The sequence below is a fragment of the Somniosus microcephalus genome, chromosome 27, assembly GCF_052327205.1.
Source record: "Somniosus microcephalus isolate GS21.2 chromosome 27, FLI_Smic_1.0, whole genome shotgun sequence".
Lineage (NCBI taxonomy): Eukaryota > Metazoa > Chordata > Chondrichthyes > Squaliformes > Somniosidae > Somniosus > Somniosus microcephalus.
This window is the reverse complement of record NC_141013.1, coordinates 9890922-9916832: the sequence shown is the minus strand read 5'-3', so window position 1 is coordinate 9916832 and position 25911 is coordinate 9890922. Positions and strand designations below refer to the sequence as shown.

General features: G+C 41.3%; 1 protein-coding gene across 5 annotated transcripts in view; it reads right to left on the bottom strand.

Moving 5' to 3' along the window:
* LOC147099959 (D-glucuronyl C5-epimerase-like) overlaps window positions 1–25911 on the bottom strand; it is a 138605-nt gene that overhangs the window by 47786 nt on the left and 64908 nt on the right. For all 5 annotated transcript variants that reach the window (XM_085968489.1, XM_085968492.1, XM_085968490.1 and 2 more), the window contains one exon: window positions 1494–2119. In XM_085968489.1, the coding sequence (XP_085824615.1) occupies window positions 1494–2106 (613 nt within the window). In that variant the 5' untranslated portion in view covers window positions 2107–2119. The remainder of the gene's footprint in view (window positions 1–1493; window positions 2120–25911) is intronic.

Below are 25911 nucleotides of genomic sequence, written 5' to 3'. Positions count from 1 at the left end.
ATACACAAGGAAACTTTATGTTGTACATTATAGCAGGTATTATTCTTGTGGAAAAATGAACACTGTAGACCTTAAAAATGACTTAGATGTAGCATGTTTATCCGACCAAGAAAGTCCTAGGTGCCATCATTAAACAGTGCCAAGTTATATTTGGTGTATATTGGTTAGGATTCCTGTTCCTGATTGCAATCCAGACATCCTTCCTGGAAGGGCACATGTGGAGACAGGAATGAGGGCTGGATCATGCTAGTCGATGAGGCCTCCCCCTGAACTCCTCCCAAAGGTTTAATAGCCTGCTGATACTTGCTGTCAAGCCTCACACATGGTCATTGAGGCAAGATACTGGAGGGCAACTGGCAGCTGTAGCACACCACCCCAAGGACTTCATACCTTTAGAAAATGAGGGAAGGAAATTAGAGAGGGGGGGGGGGGGAAATGGAGGGAGAAGCTAGTCAGATGATATGATCCACAACAAGCATACAATAGAGAATAACTGTCACAAAAATTTAGACAGTATTATTACTATGAAAAATAAGCATTTCCTTCCTGTCATATTATAAGTGCATTCATCACAATATTTGAATTGTTCAAGTGTAGACAGCTTGTTGGAGGATTTCATGCATGAAGAACTTAGGCTAACAATCATTTCCTGTTGTATTAGATAAAGACTTTTCCCCCTCTGAATCAAATTCTAAACACGTATCAAAATGTCAAGTGTCTGGAAGCGTTGCATTCAAATTGTATGATTAAGATATTAATATCATATGTGGGCATCATTTCAGAGGCTCCACAAATCGGCTGCTGTGTTTGCCTACATTACAACACCTGACTACAGTTCAAAAATACTTAACTGGATGTAACGCACTTTGGGATGTCCTGAGATCATGAAAGCATTATATAACTTTCTTTCTTTTTCCTGAGCCCCCAACTCTGTTAGACACTTTCAATACATTCCAGCCAATCGTTATTATACATGAAAAACCAATCTCCTGATCACACAAGTGATCATGTATAGTCAAGAAATAGATCAGCCATACATAAAATTTATTCACAAATATATAACTAAGCCTTTTGAAGCTATATTCAGGTGTCACACCAATTGCATACTCACAAATGTTCAAAATTTTAACAAAAAAGCAAAACATTGGAGCTTGAATTGACAAGTAGAACATTCAAAATTCTGTAATTTTTTAAAGAAAATTACAAACTACAAAAGCATATCAAAATAAAGATTACTTGAAATACTGTGATTCTGAGCATACGAAAAGTCCAATGTTTGAAGAAACTAGCAGCTGGGGGGAATTTTTTTTATCCCCCATCTACACAAGCAGTCACTGGACTATAATTCATTAGTGATAAAACTCAGAGCAGGTCAGCTTCTGATTCTGGCGAGCAAGCTACATTATTTATGTTGGTAAAAAATGGGTGGAATTTCTAATTGGGGTGGGGAAGAAGAGAAGCTAGTGTAAATAATTTTGTATAGCAAAACCAACCTTCAACACCGCTGATGCACTTCACACGGTCTCGGACTTCCACATTGTAGCCTTCAAAGGACATGAATACCCCATCTGGCCGATAAGTACCCCGTGGGGTATAGACTTTTGAATAACTGTGGGAAAACTCAAACCGGTCATAGCCGTCATACTGGGCAATCTTTCCATAAACCTCAAAATATTTCTCAATCCAGGTGAAAGGCAGATAGACTTCATTGCCTTCCTTACGTCCTTTTATTGTGTAGTCGTCATTTATTAAGCAATCCATCTCCTCATATTTAAGACCCAACAGTTTGTTGGCATTGATATTTAGAAGATTAGCTACAGGAGGAGCTTTCTGCTGTTCTTGATGGGATGCATCTGCCGACGGCTGCTTTGGTGGAGACTTTCCCACTTGTAAAAGGCTATTCACATCGCTGTTACCGTCAGAGTCAACCTCCCGCTTTTCCAAACCTTCTCCCCTGAACAGGTCCTCCAGGTGGCCCAGGTCTCTTGGAAATTGGATTGCTTGATCACTGGAGCACTTGTTCCACAAAAGTACAGTGACCAGTGTAAAGAGAGCGCAGATGACGATAAGAGTCTTGTAGTTAACTCGAGCTGCCAAGCAACGCATATTCACATCATACCTATAAACAAAAAACACAAAACACAATCAATCAACCTACAGCATTTCAGAATAGAACAACTACTTTATAGGCTTCCACATTCAAAACATTGGGTTTTCTTTAAATAGTGTTAAAACTGCATTGCCCATGCACTTTAGTATGCAAGATATGCCCTCAAAATTACAGTAATCTCTAGAGGTTGTACTCCCTTAAAGGGATATAAAGTCCTACAATAATCTGAGTGTTGATCTACAAAATCATCTCTACATTTTCTGAAGCTGGGCACAGAAACAGAATATTACTGCATGGACTTGGTGCTCAACATCATCCCATTGCTCCATGGAAAACAATCAGCAATAAGATGTAGGTGTCAGGACCCAAAACAAAATGATGAAAAATCACATTTCTGCACCAAGTTTCAAAAAGTGCTGGTAAGATGGCAGCCTAACCACCACATCGCGAGATGACCGGGGGGGGGGCGGGGGTGATGGTGACATTTTTGCACTCAATGGGACAGTAGTCAGTGCTGGGGAATGTAGCCAGCAGCCAGTACTGGGGCAGGAGGGAGCTGTTCCGTTGGGACGGGCTTCACTTGGCCAGTGCTGGGACTAGAGTCCTGGCGGATCATATAACTAGGGATGTAGAGAGGGCTTTAAACTAACTAGTGGGGGGGGGGGGGGGGGAGGTTCCTAGAGAGCAAATAATAAAAATAACAGAGAAGGTCATAGACTTAGGTAGCAGTGGGGAAATTAAAAACCAGAGCATGTCAGGAAGGGGCAGAAGGTATGGAGTAAAAGGTAAAGTAATAAAAAGGGCAAAAGCAGGAACTAAGTGTCACAAAACATCTTTGAAAGTTCTCTATCTGAATGCACGTAGCATTCGTAACAAAATAGACGAGTTAATGGCACAAATAACGACATATGGGTATGATCTTGTGGCCATTACAGAAACATGGCTGCAGGGTGACAATGCCTGGGAATTAAACATACCAGGTTATTTAACAATCAGGAAGGACAGGCAGGAAGGAAGGGGAGGCAGGGTGGCTATGTTAATAAAGGAAGGAATCACTGTAATACAGAGAAATGATATTGGGTCAAAAGATCAGGATAATGAAACAGTTTGGGTGGAGATAAGGAATAATAAGGGGGAAAAAACACTAGTGGGCGTAGTCTATAGGCCTCCGAACAGTTGCAACTCTGTTGGACGGAGTATCAATCAGGAAATAGTTGAGGCTTGTAATAAGGGAACATCTATAATTATGGGGGATTTTAACTATCATATTAATTGGACAAATCAAATTGGGCAGGGCTGCCTTGAGGATGAGTTCATTGAGTGTATTAGGGATGGGTTTCTTGAGCAGTATGTAACTGAACCGACCAGGGGGCAAGCAACCTTAGATCTGGTCCTGTGTAACGAGGCAGGATTAATTAAAAATGTCCTAGTAAAGGATCCCCTTGGAATGAGTGACCATAACATGGTTGAATTCCATATTCAATTAGAGGGTGAGAAGGTTGGATCTCAAACAAGCATGCTAAGCTTGAATAAAGGAGACTATGAAGGTATGAGAGCGGAATTGAGCAGTGTGGATTGGGAAAATAGATTAAAGGGTAAGACGATAAATGATCAGTGGTGTACATTTAAGGAGTTATTTTACAACTTCCAAAAAATATATATTCCACTGAGAAGAAAAGGGTGTAAAAGAAAAGACAGCCATCCGTGGCTAAGTAAAGAAATTAAGGATAGTATTCGACTAAAAACAAGGGCATATAAGGTAGCCAAATCTAGTGGGAGGATAGAGGATTGGGAAAACTTTAAAAGACAGCAAAAAATAACAAAAAGATTGATTATGAAAGTAAATTAGCAAAAAATATAAAAACAGATAGTAAGAGTTTTTATAGTTATATGAAAAGAAAAAGGGTGGCTAAAGTAAATGTTGGTCCCTTAGAGGATGAGACCGGGAAATTAATGGTGGGAAATATGGAGATGGCAAAAACACTGAATGAATATTTTGTATCAGTCTTTACAGTAGAGGACACTAAGAATATCCCAACACTGGACAAACGGGGCTAAGGGGGGGGGGGGGGGGGGGGAAGGAGCTAAACACGATCAAAATCACTAAGGAAGTGGTACTCGGTAAAATAATGGGACTCAAGGTGGATAAATCACCTGGACCTGATGGCTTACATCCTAGGGTCTTGAGAGAAGTGGCGGTAGGGATTGTGGATGCATTGGTAATAATTTTCCAAAACTCCCTGGACTCGGCAAAGGTCCCGGCAGACTGGAAAACTGCTAATGTAACACCCTTATTTAAAAAGGGTAGTAGACAGAAGGCTGGAAACTATAGACCGGTTAGCCTAACATCTGTGGTAGGTAAAATTTTGGAGTCCATTATTAAGGAGACAGTAACAGGACATTTGGATAATCATAATTTAATAGGACAAAGTCAGCATGGTTTTATGAAGGGGAAGTCATGTTTGACAAATTTGCTGGAGTTCTTTGAGGAAGTAACATATAGGGTGGATAAAGGGGAACCAGTGGACGTAGTGTATTTAGACTTCCAAAAGGCATTTGACAAGGTGCCACACAAAAGATTATTGCTTAAGATAAAAAATCACGGGATTGGGGGTAATATTCTGGCATGGATAGAGGATTGGCTATCTAACAGAAGGCAGAGAGTTGGGATAAATGGTTCATTCTCAGACTGGCAATCAGTAACTAGTGGTGTACCGCAGGGGTCAGTGCTGGGTCCCCAACTCTTTACAATCTATATTAACGATTTGGAGGAGGGGACCGAGTGTAACATATCAAAGTTTGCAGATGATACAAAGATGGGAGGGAAAGTAGTGAGTGAGGAGGACATAAAAAACCTGCAAGGGGACATAGACAGGCTAAGTAAGTGGGCAGAGATTTGGCAGATGGAATACAATACTGGAAAGTGTGAGGTTATGCACTTTGGCAGGAAAAATCGTAAAGCAAGTTATTATCTTAATGGCAAGAAACTGGAAAGTACTGAAGTACAAAGGGATCTGGGGGTCCTGGTGCACGAAACTCAAAAGGTTAGTATGCAGGTGCAGCAAGTGATTAAGAAGGCCAATGGAATGTTGGCTTTCATTGCTAGGGGGATAGAATATAAAAATAGGGAGGTATTGCTTCAGTTGTACAAGGTATTGGTGAGACCGCAACTGGAATACTGCATACAGTTTTGGTGTCCATACTTAAGAAAAGACATACTTGCTCTCGAGTCAGTACAAAGAAGGTTCACTCGGTTAATCCCAGGGATGAGGGGATGGACATATGAGGAGAGGTTGAGTAGATTGGGACTCTACTCATTGGAGTTCAGAAGAATGAGAGGCGATCTTATTGAAACATAAGATTGTGAAGGGGCTGGATCGGGTGGATGCGGGGAGGATGTTCCCGGTGATGGGTGAAACTAGAACTAGGGGGCATAGTCTTAGAATAAGGGGCTGCTCTTTCAAAACTGAGATGAGGAGGAACTACTTCACGCAGAGGGTGGTAGGTCCATGGAATATGCTGCCCCAAAAAGCTGTAGAAGCTACATCATTACATAAATTTAAAACAGAAATAGACAGTTTCCTAGAAGTAAAGGGAATTAAGGGTTACGGGGAGCGGGCAGGAATTTGGACACGAGTCTAGGTTCGGATCGGACATGGCCCTGTGGGTAGCGGAGCGGGCCCAGGGGCCGTGTAGCCTGATCCTGCTCCTATTTCGTGTGTCCAATTCTGTTAGATTCAGGAGATGGTTCTGTGATAGTAGATTGGCGGTTAGGATCAGATCAGCCATGATCTTATTGAATGGCGGAGCAGGCTCGAGGGGCCGATTGGCCTACTCCTGCTCCTATTTCTTATGTTATGTTCTTAAGACTTCTTCCATTTCAAGCACCCCCACATCAAGTATGGTACTGCCATATGCATAAGAGTCCCTTTACTTTGCCCCAACCACATGCCTCAAAAGCTCAACCTCTATTCTACCCACTGAGGAATGTTCCCCTTTCTCCTCAATAGCCGTTCTTATGGGCTCTGATGCAAGACTACCAATTTAGTGCTAAATTATGGGCGATTTGTTTGTATCCTCATGTTTACTAGGAACTGGGATTAAGATCGATGTAAATCTCATTTTATGTTGGACTCTTACAGGTTGGTGCATTTAAAAAAAAATCTTGCATTAAAATTACATACAAGATGTACAAGTGATATGGGGATAATTCCACTGTAGGTAATTGTCAAATATTACTTCAAAATAGGCTCAGCATATACAACACAGGTTTTTGCAATTCAAACCAAAATAGTGGACACCGGCCAATTATTCTACCTGGAACCTTAAGCATTCTTCCTCACAGGACACAAACCATACAAATTATGGATGCCAACAATACTGATGCAGCTTCTTCAAATATCTGAATGCCACAATTTGAATTACAAAAGCAAGGATTTAAACTGTTTCTGCTAACTGTGATTAAAGCTTACAATTATCTCTACAAGACACGGTGGGTTTAATCATATACAAATCCCTGCACAAAAAACAGGGTTCTTGATGAGAACCATCATCATTTTATCAGCGTACACCACCCCTACTTCAGAAGACATGGATCACTGAACACTTGTATTTAGTCAATAAACACTGAAAACTGTTAGGACTATGTACAGTTCTTCAGTACACAATGCTGCCATATCCATCAGGAATTCTGTGTTATGGAAAGTTAACGAGACAGAACTTCAAAGTATTAAGTATCAGAATTTTGCTTTAGAAGCTTACAGAGACAAACTGGAAAGTCCCAACTTTGATCATCAATCTATGTTGAGTTAGTTAATCTCAGCTGGTGTCGTGATAGGATGCTACAATTGGCCTCAGTCCCCCAAGGTTAGGGATTAGAAATTATCAGCGATTCTCGCTTGCTGCCCAGTGCCTCCTATTGGAAATATGTGCTTATGGACATTGGAAGAAAAAAGAAGACAGGATTAGGCTGGTAGTAAAGCCTCTTGCAGCCAAATAGCTGGCACATACATGAATTAAAGGAAACTTGTGCAAGATATTGGAGGGCAACCAGTACCCAAGGAACTGTCGCCCTGCAATGAGTCAATGGTTCAAAAGAGGAGAAAACTGGCAAATTATACTTCATATAGTAATGTAACATTTAGTTTAAAAAAACACAATACAACAGAATTTATTGTTTGTAAGAAATAAATGACAATCACAATAAATGACAAAACAGGTTTACTCAGTGGCGATGGATCAGGCATCTGACTTTTAAGAATCAAAGATTATTTTAAATATTTCTTCAGGGGTATTTGTAGCGGATCCATTACATAGTCTCTCCAGCTGGGTTACTGAATGGCCGGAGAAACCAGTCTTCATGGAATACACGAGTTATCTGGACCAGAACTCCTACCATTTCTTGGTCTGTCAAATTAGGTAACCACACCTCCCCCCACCCCGCCTGACCCTGAACACGGGGGCCCCACAAGGATGTGTGCTGAGCCCCCTCCTCTACTCCCTCTTCACCCACGACTGTGTGGCTGTTCATGGTTCCAACACCATCATCAAGTTTGCGGATGATACCACGGTAGTAGGCCAGATCACCAACAACGATGAGTCAGCCTACAGGGAGGAGGTCCAGCATCTCGTGAAGTGGTGCGCCGATAACAACCTGGCCCTTAACATCAAGAAAACCAAAGAAATCATTGTGGACTTCAGGAAGTCTAAAGGCAGAAGTCACACCCCCATCCACATCAATGGGGCTGTGGTGGAAAGGGTGGACAGCTTTAAGTTCCTCGGAGTCCACATCACAGAAGACCTCTCCTGGTCCCTCAATACCTCCTCTCTGGTGAAGAAGGCCCAGCAGCGCCTATATTTCCTAAGGAGGCTGAAGAGATGTAACCTGTCGCCCCATATCTGCTCTAACTTTTACCGATGCACAATAGAGAGCATCCTGACGAACTGTATCACAGTATGGTATGGCAGCTGTAGCTACTATGACCGGAAAGCCCTGCAGCGGGTAGTCAAAACTGCCCAACGCATTACCGGCACCCGGCTACCGACCATAGAGCACATATACCAGAAACGCTGTCTACGGAGGTCACGGTCCATCATCAAAGACCCTACCCACCCCAGCCACAGTCTGTTCGCCCTCCTGCCATCTGGGAGACGCTACAGATGCATTTGCACCCGTACGACCAGATTTAGGAACAGCTTCTTTCCCAGGGCTGTCATCCTACTGAACTCCACAAATAAACTCTAAAGCCTGCACATCTGCCAATGCACTTTATTATGGTTATGTTTATGTTAATGTATTACAAGCCAAATGTATGTTGAATGTTTAAATGTCTTAATCTAAATGTACACTCTCGGGAGCCGCAAGCCTACATTTCGTTGTACTGCACTTGTGCACTAACAAGGACAATAAAGTTGATTATTATTATTAGCTATGTGAAGAGTGTGGCTTTGATTTGCTTTTCTTTCTTGATGTCTAATTACACAGGACGAGAAAGTGCATGGCTATAAACAAACTACGGATATAGGAAGCTTTTTCATCTTATTGTTTGCAAGAGAACGGTGGAGACAGAAGTAGCTACAACCAGCAAGCTAGATCAGCATTTAAATCAGTTAACAGATATAGAACGACTAGGTGGCTGTTTCACACAAACTTTGTCCAGAATTATGTAATTGTTTGAAATAACTAATTGGATATATGAATGCATTCCTCCCCACAAGCCATGCATTCAAAATGTACAACGGCTTCATAACAAATGTATTAATGTACTTTGAGAAACCAATTAAAAAAAAAACTTGATTACCTGCTACAAGGAGACAAAGCTTGTCCTTTGGGATTGCTGACCCACCTGGAGATGCGAGCCTGTTGTGTCAGGCGTCTCAGCTAGAATATCTGATGGTGGTGTTGACCAACACTTCCATGCATATAGCTTGTCTGACAGAAAAATAAATACTGGATCCTTGTCCCAGTTGGGCAGCTCCCATTACAAAATCATATGATTATAAGATGAGGGAGGCTATTCGGTTTATTCCAATTCACCCATCCAGGTAGATCCTAAATGTTCCCCGACTGTAGCATCCAATTGTTTCTTCAATGATTTCAGGGTTTTTGCCTCCACTACTCTATTTGGAAGTCATTTTTTCTGAAGAATTTCTCATCAGTGCTAAAATTACATTTTACTAGCTTGAACCCATGTCCCAAAGTTCTACTTCTGCAGTTTAATTTTCAGAATCACACCCAGGTACTGTGCTGTAAACTTGGCTTACTCATGTTTTGAGCCAGAGTGTTCTAGAACGATTCATTAAAAAGAAAGCAAAGTTTAACTGCAAAAGCCTTCAAGGAAGCAAATTCCGATCTGTAAAGACCAAAGTACATGTACAAAAGACTAATCTGAGTCAAAGGAACACAATGAACTCTACATTTTACCAAAACCCTTGGCTAGCCTGGAATATATACGGTGTGTCAAATCAAGGCACCAATACATCACTTAAAGAAACAAAATAATTCAGATTAATCCACTCCCAGCATAACCCGTGGACAGTATAAACTTGTATACAGCAACACTTTCCTTTTGGAGAAATTTATTTTGGGGGGGGAGTAAAAAGTGGAAATAGACCTCCACAGGTTTCAAACACAAATCAATTTATTCCATGGGAGCAGATGTTGATCTTGCTGCTTGTCCAAGCAATTATTCACTCAAGTACAAAAAAGACAAAAAATACTAATCCACTTTAGTGCATTGTTACAGTACTCCAGATGTCAGCTGCAAACAGCATTCCAGAACCTGCTTAAAGCCCTTAGGTAATCTTTACATTTGTCTCAAAGAAGGAAGTACAATGGTGAACAGTTTAGTATGATGTTTAAACACACTACGTACAGTAGCAAATAAAAATATTTGGCACCATCAATGGAACAAAAGGCTCCTGTGATGCCCCAGTGGGTAAGTACATGCACGGCCTGGTGTGGAACAGATCCACACAGACCAGGAAATTTCCAGTTATGTTTCACCAACTGTGCCAAAAATCAGTGTCAATGCTAAGAAAAAAACGTGTACCTGCAGGTTGTTGCTAAGGCAATTATATATTTAACATAACATTGGCTCAGTATGCAGAAGAGATGCTAGAGGATACGCTACCCAAAACAGTTCTACATTTGACAAAGGAGACACAAGACAGGGAAAGAACTGCCTCTAAAAATAGCTATTTAAGGGTTAAACACTATTAGATTAATTACGATACATCTGTACACCTCTCTGAACGGCTTTGATTTTTTTTTTACATTTCAAGCAAGATTTAAGTGCCACTTCTTGCCCCACTGCCCACCAGTAGTTGCACTAATTACAGTGGTTAGACTGGGGTTTCTAATTATACAAATAACAAAGCTCAAACACTAGCATTTTGATCTGCATTTTCAGAAGACAATAAAAACACACACCAAAATTACCTCTTTCACCATCCACCATCCCACCCCAAAATGTGGAAACGGATCGAACTAATGTGGGGAGTTAAGTGCTATAAAGGAGCATTATCTTTATGAAATTATTTGGCAAGCCTTTTTAGTTTGCAAACATATGGTTCAAAATCAAATATTAACAAGATGAGAAATACCCACTCAGACTCCTTCCTGGTTTCAAATTTAAAAAAAAAGTTTGTCTGATAGTTTTCATTTAGACAGCTCAACTCTATTTTACTTACAAGTGAAATTTTGTCTTGGAGCCACCAATAACAGACATTTCTAGTATCTCGACAAGACAGGATGAAAAATGTAATGTTATTCTGATCTGACAACACAACCAAGACTGTGTTGTTTGATCAGTTAACAGTGCCAATCTGCCATGGCAGCTAGCTGTGGACTCATTTCAGTGAGCTAGTCATTCTATTAGACTTTGAAATCAATACATGATCACTGCTAAGGCTTTGCTACATGGCTAATCATACAGTGTAGAGTTCTGAAGCGGTCAAGTCATACGCAGTTCAAAGATCAGGGATGAAAAATAAATTTAGTAGGATACATAAAGAATTTTTGGTTTGAAATCTGCACCACTGCTAAATGATTTGATTTTAAAAGCAGCAATCTACATCTCTAATCACAATCAGAAATGACAGGAAATGAGCCTGTACTGAGGTGAGCTCTTCAACTAGGGCTATCTATTCCATTTCCCTGCTCTTGCCCACATCCTTTTCAAACACTTATCCAATTCCTTTTAAAATTATTTTAGAGGTTCTGTCTCAATAACCATTTGCGGTAAAATAATCTTGTTCTTCTAACCCTCTTGGGAGGGGAAGAAACTTTTCCTTCCTCCTGTTAATAATTTGGAGTCTATACCCAAGTTATTATTAACTAACCTGTGAAAGCAATTCTTTGTTATCTACCCTCTCAAAAAATCAAATTATTAAATCAAGAGTACTTCAGCCATTATGCCATTTTATCAGTGTACACATGATCCTTCTGGTCCGTATGCCCAAGTACCGCACCAGCATCCAGCTACTGAGCAATCAGGGGAGCCAAGCAGTGACCAATTTAGAATGGCTGTTCAAAAGACAGGAGGCTAGAATTTCCAATCTGGTGGGAAGAAGAATTGGTGGCAGGGCAAGCTCTGCACCCGCTCGTCTCCTGGAGTGTAGACTCTGGGATAGCACTGTTTGCACAATTTTGACGATATTCCTATTCGCTCGGGGTGCTTGCGCTCTTAATTATCAGACTTCACTTTCTGTACCGAGTTTAATGGGCAATTAATGTGCAAATCCAGCATTTGAAAAACAGGGAGGCTAAGGGCGAGATGCCGTTTGCGAAAAGCAAATGGCGGAGCTGCGTAAATCGACCAGCAAGTTCTGAAAGGAAACACATCTGTCCATTTGCAACTTGCTTATCCCTTTGCAAGTCACAGCACTTCCCATTCCCAGCGCAAACTGGTTTGGAAACTAGAGTAAACTAGTTCACACTTTTCTCTAATACTGGCTGCAGTTTCTTTCAGTGGTCCATTATGTTTTTTTTTTTTTTTTGAGTAGTGGGGGGTGGGAAAAAGGGGTGAAGATAAAACTTAACTTTTAATATACTGGTTTGTGCCTCATCTGTAAATAAAATGCCCAGAGATAAGACTAACTTGTGTAGGATGATCCATTTTACACTAACATTTGCAGGGATCATAGCAATTAGAAGCCGTTATTTTTAAAATGGAGCATCATTTTCTAACTACATCACTGAGTGAGATTATTCACACAGGAAACCTACTTACAACAGGAATCCATTCATGTACAGGATTCACATCAGGACGAGTGAGTAAATGGCCAGCAAACCTGGCACCTAGTCAACAATCCACTTAGTGCAAATCAGGACAGAATCAAATTTCTCTCGAGTCACCCACTGCTGGAACAAACAACGACAGTACTGGATTTCAGGCACCAGACCTGGGTTTTTTTTAATATAGGCACAGCGAATTAGTTGCAAGTATCGACAGTGCCTGTAAAGCCTCTCTCCCCATCCTAACTTTTAAGAGTAATTCAGCTATCCAAAAGGAAAATGGTGCCATCACAGCAGGAAATTATTATACAGCAATAGAAATGTTAGTCAGCAAGCACAGAAAAGACACATTACAGCATTCAGCACACTATGTTTGTAGCACTCTGTCTGCCTGGGTTCAGACATATAGAAATCAGGCAACACTTAAACAATTACCCTGATGGGAAAGGCTACACACCAAACTACTCCTAGCGAGGTCCTCTACTGGCAGAAAGCAGAAACGCCAACATTGTGACCTACTGTTTAACAATGGTTAAACATTTTCCACAGGTCCAAATGACCTTTTTCCAGACATACAAAAAAACAAAGTATCGGTCTTTCAGTCCCATGTAAATCATTTGAGACAGCAAGCTGCAGTGATGCATAAATGGATTAAAAATCCAGACAGTAAGCTACATAATTAATGAGCAAGTTGTGGGTAAAATATTCTACAGTTATGCTGCATTGTCCATGTAAGGTTGTGGTTGAGTGAAGTTACATGGATATATGAAAATGTTTAATTGCAAAGTGATGCAACTCAAGTTTTTTTCAGTATCAGGCAGGTTTTGAAAACAAAACTTGCATCACAGATGGCTATTTTTGTCAGTTCAATCATATTTATATTTTTCTGTCTGATGAATGGTCTTCGACTTGAAACATTAACTGTTTCTCTCTCCACAGATGTTGTCTGATCTGCTGAGTGTTTCCAGCATTTTCTGTTTTTATTTATATTTTTCTTGGCGGGAGGGGGTTGTCAATCCAAGTGTAGCCTTCAGGTGAACACAGAAGTAATTCAGTCATTACACTCATTTCCATATATAATAACTTAATTTTATGCCATTTATATTTAAATATGAACTTATGGCAATTTGAGAAGTGGAGTTGGCTGGAAAGTAGTGCAGTGCAGACTGGGAAACACAAGACTGGAGGTGCTGCAGCACCACATTGGAGAGAGTGTAATTACAGTGTAACCAGTTCACACGGGTAACTTTCATTATAAACGTGGGCACAGGAATTTACAGTGGGGAAAAAACGGACAGGAATTCCACCAGGCATTGCGGAGTGACTGCTGCCAACGAACTGGAAGCTGCACAGAAGCATTCTGCGCATAAATGTCAGGTCTGAAATTTGAAAAAGTAATGTTCACCACAACAGACAGGGGAGCCGATAGCGAAAATAAAACTCACAATCTGACAACATCCTAATATCACCTTCAAGTCACATTTCCTCGTTAAATTGTACTGGAAGTTTTAGCAGTTCATTCTGATGAATTAATCACATCGCTGCCACTCTCTCTTCTCCGCCCTCCCTCTCGCTTTCCTCCCCAGTCTTTGTCTAGCGCTCCTCTCTCTATCTCTCCGCAGTGTGTCTACTCTCTCTCTCAATAATCCTTTTCCCACCCGGTTAAATCTGAACATCCTGCACCTGCATTTTGTTCACCAGCCGCATGTACAAACCACAACAGAGGACCCGATTGCAATAAACACACTCCGAGATCACAATAAAACTCTCTCAAGCTGACAACATCCTAATATCACCTTCAAGTCACATTACAGACCTCCGTACCTGAAATTTCCACCCTTCACCTTTCTCGCGCGCCAATCTGTGGGAAGTCCGGTGAGGACAGCCAAAAGCCCACTGGAACTGCACATTGAGCAACTACTGTGTCGTTGGCAGCAGTCGCATCCTTAAAATTTACATCTTATTTCACTTCCTCAATCTGATTATGTGCCAAGCAATGTCACCTACAATCCAACTCAGGGCGCTGACCCGAGTAATAAAGTTATGAACAAAGAGGCACTTCAGCTGCGTGCTAAATGGCAGCTCCATTCTACATAATCACATAAATAGGGTATGTAGGGCTTTATGCTGATGTTTAAAATTAGATGCTCATTATTGCAGTTCATTTTAAGAGGGAAAGCTTCTATAACAGGTGATTTGAGCTTCACTCAGTTTAGAGCATCGGCCAAATTACTCAGTTGGTTACTTCCTTGCATTTTGTTCAAAGCAATTCATACTCCCCATCTACAATGCCTTTACTAAATTTTTGTCAGCACTTCTACCATTTTAATATACATGAACTGTTCTATTTCAAAAATCAACTGTGAATTACTATTTGATGAACTTGGGAGGTTTTGGTGGTGGGTATCCTGTTATTCACATCCATGTTGAAGGATTAAGAAATCCTACAAATAATCCATCCTCAAACTCCACAGAACGCATTATAAAAATGGGAATTATTTTGAAGTAGTTGAAAATGACTTAAAAAACTTAAGCTTTGTTCTTGAAACTTAGGATGTTATCTGAAACCCTCCGATTACTGCCTCAAGTCACTCCCAGTTGTCCATTGTTCTCCACATAAAATTAGTTTACAAGTTGCGAAACAATTGCTTTGATACTGGTAGTGGAAGGGGAACCAACTGACAGCATCAATCACGACAGGTATTATGTTTAAAATAACCAGCATTATCCCTTCAGTTATAGCCAGAAATTAAGAAAACGCACGTTTTAAAATTCATTACATGCAACAAGAGTTGGGTAGAAGAGTTTTAAGGGACCGCAATCCATTCACCAGACTCAGTGCATGTTACAGCCCTCTACCCCACTCGAGCTTTAAAACTAAGTTATAGGACTCCTTTTTAATCCTGGTTATGCCACAGCTTTAGTTTGTTTAGCCAGATGCGGTCAGGTTCTGAGGGCCACCTAGCAGTAAGTATTCTCAGTGGAGCTGTTGTTGCATTTGACGAGTTTTACGGGTCACATATTGATCATTTGAATCTTTACATTTTGTGCTCAACTGTCTGAAAACGTCCTTTAAAGCTGGTGTTTAACCATTGGAAAATAACTGCTCACTTCCAAACTAAACGTGAGAACTAAGAGGAAAGAAGCAAGAGGGCAGCTTTAAATATTATTTCTAAAAAAACTAGGTGAGAGAGAGAGAGTTAGGACTGCAAACAAGTTGAGAAAAAGAATGGGGAAGAAACAAAGTAAGCAGCATTGACTTTTTAAAAAAAATTCTAATTAAAATTGTATTTAATCTAAGAATATTACAGTAAAGTTTCTATATTTTTACTTTATTACTGTAAAATACTGCATTACATAACTGTAATAATCCTAAAACCAATAAAATTAATACTAATATTAACATGCATCTCTGTGTACAAACTAAAGCTTAAAGTCACCTGGCATGGGAGACATGAATTTCCTTCGAGCTGGTGGCAGTTCAAGAGTTTAAAAACATGATACTCATCAAATTCTGGAGGATACCGCGGTACAATAGGTTATCCATCTGCCTTCACCTTAAGTGTAGTAGCCCTTTTATTTTCAATCTGTCACTAGCTGAAGAAACATGTTCTTGGGCGACAGCTGCTAAACTATTGATTGTATAGTTGAATAATGAATGTCATCCAAATGCTGACCATTATTCTGGTTTCATGCAGTGGTAGGCAAATACCAGTAGCACTTGAAACTAATCACCGACATAACGTTAATAGAAATATTTCATATCATACAACATCTCCACTTTCCCGCCCTATTCCCATATCCCTCGATTCCCAAAAAGTCAATCTCAGTCTTGAATATACTCAACGACTGAGCCTCCACAGCCCTCTGGGGTAGAGAATTCCAAAGATTCACAACGCTCCAAGTGAAGAAATTTCTCCTCATCTCAGTCCTAAATGGCCAATGCCTTATCCTGAAGCTATGCCCTCTAGTTCTAGACTGTCCAGCCAGGGGAAACAGCCTCTCAGCGTCAAGCCCTCTAAGAATTTTATACATTTCAATGAGATCACCGCTCATTCTTCTAAACACCAGAGAGTATAGGCCCTTTCTACTCAATCTCTCCTCATAGGACGGCCCTCTCATCCCAGGAATCAATCTAGTGAACCTTGGTTGCTCTCCCTCTAAGGCAAGTATATCCTTCCTTAGGCAAGGTTACCAAAACTGTACACAGTTTTATATATATCCCATTATGCATAATTAAATTTACTTTTTAGTATTACTACCCCTTTTCTCATTTAAAGCTGTACCATCCCACAATTCTTTAGAAGGACTAGTTCCCCTGATGGGCCATCAAGTAGCTAAGCCATACAGACCAGGAGGGACTCCAGATTCAACCTCGGATCCATAATGAGTTAGCCAGCTTTTGGTAGAGGAACTGCAATTGAACCAATCATCCCCGGGTTTAGGGAATGGGGAAGAAAAGTCGACAGCGAGATTCCCCCAGATTGCTAGCCAGTCAGCCCTGCTGGAAGTCTGCGTGTGTGTTAATGTTGGGCATGGACAGAATGGGGCTTTGCTATGATGCCCTCTACATTCAATTAGCCTACTGCACTCTTTGCCAAGATTCACAAGTGAATACTTGAAGGTACTAGATGACAACCCAGGTCTGTGGAACTATAGCAAGCAGTCAATGCCTGCAGGATAAGAAGGAACAGATGAGAAGAGTTTAAAACAATTCTAAATAACTGCAGTTTGGAACAAACAATTCACCACCTCATGCAATATTAGAAAGGAGTTTTTGAATTGTTCACATTTGGAGCTCTCCATATTCAGGACTAGGAACACAGGCCCCAGTCAGGTGACAAACCCATATTGTTTCCTACGACAGCAAAATACTGCAGATGCTGGAAATCCGAAAAAAACAACAGAAAATGCTGGAAAAACTCAGCAGGCTAGGCAACATCCGTGGAGAGAAAATAGAGTCAATGTTTCAGGTCAAACCCTTTGTGAAGACTAAAAAAGCACAGGAAATGAAATAGATTAAAAGGCCAGGCTGGGAGAGGACAAAAGAGAAGTGAAGAGACATTAAGAGGTATTCAAAACGAGACGAGACGGTGATAGGACTAGTGGAGACAAAAGACGGCTCTAGATTAGGTGTGAAATGCGCTGGCAGAATGAATGAGAGACAGCTGCCGTGTGGGAGAGAGAAAAAGGGGGGGTGGGGGGAAGGCCAAAACAAAGGTGTGGATAAAAAAAAGTAAAAATGTAATGGGGGCCGAGGTTATGATCTGAAACCTCAGCCCCCATTACATTTTTACTTATTTTTTATCCACACCTTTGTTTTGGCCTCCCCCCCCACCCCCCCGCCTTTTTCTCTCCCCCACATGGCAGCTGTCTCCCATTCCGCCAGCGCATTTACACCTAATCTCGAGCCGTCTTTTGTCTCCACTAGTCCTATCACCATCTCGTCTCGTTTTGAATACCTCAATGTCTCTTCACTTCTCTTTTGTTCTCTCCCAGCCTGGCCTTTTAATCTATTTCTTCCTGTGCTTTTTTAGTCTTGACAAAGGGTTTGACCTGAAACGTTGACTCTATTTTCTCTCCACGGATGTTGCCTGGCCTGCTGAGTTTTTCCAGCATTTTCTGTTGTTATTCCATATTGTTTCCTTGTCATTTCTAAATGGAAAAATAAAAGAGAAATGTTCATCTCGCATTCACCAAATATAACTGGATTCAGTTTAGGGTTATTTTATCAAGAATTTCTAGAAAATTGTAAAATGATATAGCTTTGATATCAGAAATAAAAGACAGAATTAACATTGCACTAAATTGTCAAATCTCTTTAATGACTGCAATACACAAGCTGATCTAAGATTCTAATTCAAAAGCTGAATTTTTCATGGGATGATACTGGACCAGAGATATCAACACGGATAAACAATGCACTAATGATATTCTGCCTCTAGAAACCTTCAGCATAGTTTTAAACAGAATTAGCATTTCCTAAATGTGTTGTTGACCTCCGGTGATGGAGCATTAATATTATTTTTATTGGTTTGTTTAGGTCAGGGATAATTTTCATTAATGCGTCAAAAATTAAAGGCAAAAATGAAAGAGACATAGAAACATAGAAATATAGGAGCAGGAGTCGGCCAGTCGAGCCTGCTCTACCATTCAATATGATCATGGCTGATTCTCTATCTCATACCATATTCCCGCTCTCTCCCCATACCCCTCGATGCCTTTTGTGTCTAGAAATCTATCTCCTTCTTAAATATATTCAGTGACTTGGCCTCCACAGCCTTCTGTGGTAGAGAATTCCACAGGTTCACCACCCTCCGAGTGAAGACATTTCTCCTCATCTCAGTCCTAAATGTCCTACCCCATATCCTGAGACTGCGATCCCTCGTTCTCGATCCCCCAGCCAGGGGAAACATCCTCCCTGCATCCAGTCTGTCTAGCCCTGTCAGAATTTTATACGTTTCAATGAGATCCCCGCTCATTCTTCTGAACTCTAGTGAATACAGGCCTAGTCGACCCAATCTCTCCTCATAAGACAGTCCTGCCATCCCAGGAATCAGTCTGGTGAACCTTCACTGCACTCCCTCTATGGCAAGTATATCCTTTCTTAGGTAAGGAGACCAAAACTGCACACAGTACTCCAGGTGTGGTCTCACCAAGGCCCTGTGTAACTGTAGTAAGACATCCTTGCTCCTGTACTCAAATCCTCTTGCAATAAAGGCCAACATACCATTTGCCTTGCTAACTGCATCTACATGTTTGCTTTCAGTGACTGGTGACAAGGACACCCAGGTCCCTTTGTACAGCAACATTTCCCAATCTATCACCATTTAAATAATACTCTGCCTTCCTGTTTTTCCTATTGAAGTGGATAACTTCGCATTTATCCACATTATACTGCATCTGCCATGTATTTGCCCACTCACTCAACTTGTCTAAATCACCTTGAGGCCTCTTTGCATCTTCCTCACAACCCCATCTAGTTTTGTGTCGTCAGCAAACTTGGAAATACAGGTAGACTACCCTTTATCCGGACTTCCGAAAACCGAAACCCTCTAAAAACCGAAGGTTTTTTCGTTCGGCGTAAGTCGTGCGTACGACTTACGCTGAACGAAAAAACCTTCGGTTTTTAGAGGGTTCCGGTTTCGGAAGTTCGGATAAAAGGTAAGTCGTGCGCACGACCCCCCGCCGACCCCCCCGCGGACCCCGCCGGCCCCGACAACCGCCAGCCCCGACAACCGCCAGCCCCCCCGCGGACCCCGCCAGCCCCGACAACCGCCCGCGGACCCTGCCAGCCGCGACAACCGCTGACCCCCCCGGCCCCGACAACCGCCGACCCCGCCGCGGACCCCGCCGGCCCCGACAACCGCCGACCCCGCCAGCCCCGACAACCGCCAGCAGGACTTGGTGTTCTGATTTTGAATTTTGCGGATTATGCAACCCCACTAATCTCAGATCCTTTGCAGAAATGTATTTACTCACTGAGTCACCTGGGTTACTCCAATCACTTTTCATCTCTAACACTGTTTGTGATGAGGACAAGAATTTGCAAGATCAGCGTACAGTTTTGAATGCACCACGGCCTCTCGGACAGTCAATTTCTCACATCAGGCATGACGTGCACTCCAAAGCTCAAGACTAATAGGATCCACCTTCCACAAAGATTTTACATTTAAACCAGATCTCCAGGACCACGGGCAAGTCATATACTCAGTGTGTCAGAATGCTAGATTAAAAGGAAACCAGCCGCCGGTCCCGACCCCCGCCGACCCTGACTGACTTACGCTGAGCGTCAGCGTAAGTCGTGCGCACGACCCCCCCCCCCCGCGGACCCCCGCCGACCCACCTTCCGAAATCCGAAATTCTCCTTTATCCGAAACTCGGCTGGTCCCGAGGTTTTCGGATAAAGGATAGTCTACCTGTATTACATTTGGTTCCCTCATCCAAATCATTGATATATATATTGTGATTAGCTGGGGCCTAAGCACTGATCCCCACTAGTCACCGCCTGCCACCCTGAAAAAGACCCATTTATTCCTACACAGATGCGGCCGGACCTGCTGTGATTTCCAGCCAAAAAAAATGTTTTTTGTCTGCTTTTTTTGTTTTTCATACAGACCCCAGCATCTGCAATATTTGACCCCTTGTGACCCCACCTCATTGTTCTTTGATGTAATGTTTCCCTGACTGACCTGTTTGGACACCATTCACACCTTTGACTGCTGTGATTATCTCTCTGCCGAGGTGTGATAAATGGCAGTTGGAAAGGTTACCTGTAAACATCTGACATGATTCTCTGACTATATAAGCTGTGTCTTTATGCATTTCTCCACTTCACCTGAAGAAGGAGCAGCGCTCCGAAAGCTTGTGATTTCAAATAAAGCTGTTGGACTATAACCTGGTGTTGTGTGACTTCTTACATTTTTCCTACTCTCTGTTAACCAATTTTCAATCCATGTCAGTATATTACCCCCAATCCCATGTGCTTTAATTTTGCATACTAACCTCTTGTGGGATTTTATGAAAGGCCTTCTGAAAATCCAAATACACCACATCCACTGGCTCTCCCTCATCTATTCTACCAGTTACATCCTCAAAAAAAACTCCAGTAGGTTTGTCAAACACTATTTTCCTTTCATAAATCCATGTTGACTGTTTAATCCCATTGATATTTTTTAAGTGTCCTGTTATCATATCCTTTATAATAGACTCTAGCATTTTCCCTACTACTGATGTTAGGCTAACCGGTCTGTAGTTCCCTGTTTTCTCTCTCCCTCCTTTTATAAATAGTGGGGTTACATTTCATTATGAATTACATATCATTATGAAGCTATAGTCTCAATTAAGTATTTGAGATTTTGCTTCATTGGAAATAGCTGTAATGTCTGATCCATACACAGTATATGCACTACAGGAAACTCTCGATTTACCGGCACCTAAATAACCGGAAATCTCGGTTAACCGGCAAAATTCAGGAGTAGGTTCAGGTAAGTTTTACTTCATATTACTTGCCTTCCTCGATCTGTTGCTGTGCAATCGCGTGTGGCTGCAGCTGTTGCTAAGCTACAGAGACGCTTGGAACTTGTGGCCATTGTTCTGCGCCTGTTGCTAAGCAACAGGGTTTGTTGCTTTATACGGAGCTCTCAGCTCTCCGTATCTTTTACTATAGCTCTCAGTTATCCGGAATTTTTGATGAACCAGCACCACGTCGGTCCCGTCGGTGCCGGATAAGAGAGAGTTTCCTGTATCATAAAACTGCTCAATCATTTTTCTTGGTACGTCTTATAACACTTGTGTACTCTACTACACACTAAGTCCAAGAACAAATCATGGATTTAGCTTAAGACTTGAAAGCATTGCACAAGGAGTCCTAATTTCACATTTTGTTAGATGAAGCAAGAGGATGGTCATCCAACATGTTTTTTGTGCACATATGTCCTGCACACACCCATGCTCTGTGACTTTACTTACTAAATTGGATTATGAACAAGTGCAATATTGTAGGCCTCAAACAAACACTACAATTATTCATAAAATGCTGAACCAAAATGCAGTGGTCTGCCACCATATGGCTTTTACTGACAATTAAGAGTTCTAACAGCGAATGAATTTCATGGGATTCAGTCTGTTTCCCACAGCTAGCTACTTGGCACATCATTCAAATCGTGAACAGCCTCTGTGAAAATTGCTGTCATAATTACAAGTCCATTTAAGGTACGGTCCAATAAGTCTAACTAATCACCAGATGGGTACTGTTATTAAAATCTTTGCTAATGGCACAAATAATAACTTCAAACTGTGGCAGCTGCTGACAAGTGTGCAATAACATTTTTTCAACTAGTGCCATGCAGTTGAGTGATCGTTATTGTGGAAGCTTGCTGGAGCACAGCCTACATAAAATGATTTTATATATCTTATAAAAACACATCACTTTTCTCTGAAGTCTTACTTCTTACAATTTTAATCCAGCACTACACACTAGATGAATCAACTATAGCTTTTAAATTAAATTTCTATCGTTTAGCCTTATGCTTGAATATTACCACTAACAAGTAAGCAATATCAGGTTATCACAAACAATGCTATGAGCAGAAGGAACTAAATATTTCAGTGTTTTCCCCCCAAGTCATTCATAAGCCTCAAGTTTTAAAATCACTACAGACTCTTTACAGCCAAGGACACCTCGTTAACAGCAAATCTTGCGAGCATGCCCATTCTAATAACACCCGTCTGTGGTGTGCGCCCATTCTCAATTCAATTAGTGTAGCAACCAGGAATGAAAGAACCAAACAATGAAGGCCTATAATTATACTACCCTTTCTTTGCTCCCATCACCCCACCATGGTTTTTTTCTTGAATGAGTCAGAAGACTGAGCCAAAACTACATTAATTTAATTTTGTCACTCCCATTTGATTGTTTTGGAGGTAATCACAATAAATTCACATGTGTTAAAAACATGGTACACCACTTTGCACATGAATGCATACTAACTATTGGATGCATTGTTTATTGGAAATTTTATGCAAGGAAAATCAATGCCAGTTTGAGACTGTTAAGCACACTGCCACAAGTGTGACAACAATTTGCATTTAAAAAGAATTTACTTTAGCAGTGGGAATGAGATTTATTTTAATTTTTCAAATGCCTTCCCTATTTTAGTCCTGGGAATTTTGTTGGCCCCTTGAGACTACTGTTGAGTTTTATTGAAGAAAAATTGTAGGGGAATGCAGCTTTTAAATTCGTTTTTTAGGACAGCATTTTTCAAATATGGAAAAAATGGATGCAACCCAAAAATATTTTAAATTCTCAGCTATAAAACAGATTTGAAGGTGAGAATTACAAATGTTTGCTTCAATATTAGGACTATAAAGATCATAAAGGGAAATGAAAGTATGAGAGAGAACTTTCAGTACAAAGTATAGTACTCGCCCATACCATATAAAACTTCAAGAAAAGACATGGTGTCATTGTTAGAACTTTTTCTTGAGACCAACAATATAGTTTCCCCATGAGCTAAGTTATGCTAATACAGCTTATGTAGATGTTTTACTTAGCCTGGGGGGGGGGGGGGGGGGGTGGGGGGCAAGAGGAGAGAGAGGGAGATCGTTAAATATTTCACACCAAAAGTACTTATCCAGTATGATAGCAAAATACTGCAGATGCTGGAAATCCGAAACAACAACAGGAAATGCTGGAAAAACCCCGCAAGCCAGGCAACATCCGTGGAGAGAAAAGAGAGTCAACGTTTCGGGTCAAACCCTCTGTCAAGACTGAAAAAGCACGGGAAATGAAATAGATTAAAAGGCCAGGCTGGGAGAGAACAAAAGAGAAGTGAAGTGAAGAGACATTAAGAGGTATTCAAAACGAGACGAGATGGTGATAGGACAGTGGAGACAAAAGACGGCTCTAGATTAGGTGTGAAATGCGCTGGCAGATTGGGAGACAGCTGCCATGTGGGAGAGGGGAAAAAAAGGGGGGGGGGGGGGGGGGAAGAAGGGCCAAAACAAAGGTGTGGATAAAAAAGTAAAAATGTGATGGGGGCCGAGGATATGAGCTGAAATTGTTGAACTCGATATGGAGTCCAGAAGGCTGTAACTTCAGTATCCAGTCTCAAATTATAGTAGATTTGACTTCAAATTATATATTCTTATTACACTGGCACAAGATTGGAACAAATTTCATTTAAATTCAAATCCACATGGCTGTAGGTTATATAGATTTGAATTTCTTTCAAAAAAAAATCTTTCGTCTAAAACAAAGTCATGTTTGCCCAACTCAACTTGCTGCCATGTTGACCACTACACTATAGCAACAGCTGGCTATCACAGTCATGCATGATCTATCTAGAGTGCCCAAGCTTCTCGTCTTCAAGGGCCATCTATATGGATGTCGTAGAGCCACAGCCATATACGGCTGTATATTTGCCCAGTCCTGCCGCTCTGGCTACAGAGCGAGCTTTGCATGTGCCCACTCTCAGAATGGTTGACCTCACTATAAATTCCAGGATCAGGTCAATTACCGGTGCGAGATGTGGGAAGAAAGGGAGACAATGTGGCACTGTTGTCTCCACGTAAATGTCTGAAAGATCCATTTAATGGGAAAATGAAAGGAAAAAGATTGTTGGCAGTCAAAATAATGAGGTCTGCAAAAACAAAGGCTGGCAGAACCCTTTGTCTGACCAGAAATTTTTTTAATTTGCAGGAAGGAAAAATTAAAGAGGCATCGACCAAGTTTTGGAGTGGCAAAAACGTCTCTTCCCCCTCCCATTTGATGGATAGAAAATGGGGGATGGGGCAGTGGGCTGGAAGGTGATGTGGGTGCTAGGAAGTTTTTTTTACTTGCTCTATATTTACAGTAAATTATAGATCACTGTAAGCTTGTTCTCTACCCCAACACGCAGAGTTAAATTCAGCATTCAATTAAATCCATTTAAAATACCAAGTTGGTGGATCCTGCAGAAAATGCAAGCCAATGTATCAAGGGACTGTACTTTGTCTGAAGTACTATATATACACAGATTGGATTTGATTTACTGTAAACTCACTAAAGCATCCAAGGGAACACAAAGCCATACAATATACTGCTCAAGTGATAGAGCGCGCACACACACAGGGTTGACAACAAACCAAATTAGCCAGAGGGGGGGAAAAAAATGAACTGAACACCGCCTTATACCTTATATAATAATACTTACTATGTGTGTCCTTGTCACATTGCTGTTCGTGGGAGCTTATTGTGTGCAAATTGGTTGCCGTGTTTCCTACATTGCAACAGTGACTACACTTCAAAAGTACTTAATTGGCTGTAAAGCACGTTGGGACGTGCTGAAAGGCGCTATATAAATGCAAATCTTTCTTCCTATAGATGAGAAGTTTGATTAAAGTAGCAATTAAAGCAAGGCCTACAGGAATTCTAGCTGTTTTGTGCTCAATATGGCTCAACAAATCAAATTCTACCATCACTCCTTTTCCACAGCCAAATCCCCAAAGTGCTCTATTGCTGATCCAAAAGAGCAGGAACAACTCCCCGGTTCCTCTGCAAACGTCACTTCCAACCTCCTCCCATTGCACATCTGTCATCTTAAATATCACACGTGAGCTCATGAGCTTCTTGGTTTCCAAAATCAAGGCCATGTGCTCTGCCGCCTCTACTTTTTCCTCCCCTCTTCTGCTTAACTTAATTCCCAGGCCTCCTGTGCCCCTGTCCTGACCAAGCACCCATTCACCACAGCATTTCCTTCATTTCTTCCCAGCTGTCACTAAAATCATTGATTCCATAAAACCCACCAACTGCTCCCTTGTCCCTCCCATTCTAGCGCCTGACCACTTAATTTCCCCTCCAGCTCGATGCTCCATCTTCTCTTCCCCCTCCTTCCCCTTCACCACATGATTCAAAGCCACCACCAGTTACCTCGTCAAAATAAACTCCTCCATTATTTCCAACTACCATCCCACCTCTGCCCTTCCATTTCCCTAAAGTTCTGGTCATCACCTGTCTTCCATTATTCTTGTTTGAGTTGCTCTGATCAGACTTCCACTCCACCAAAAGCACAGAGACTACACT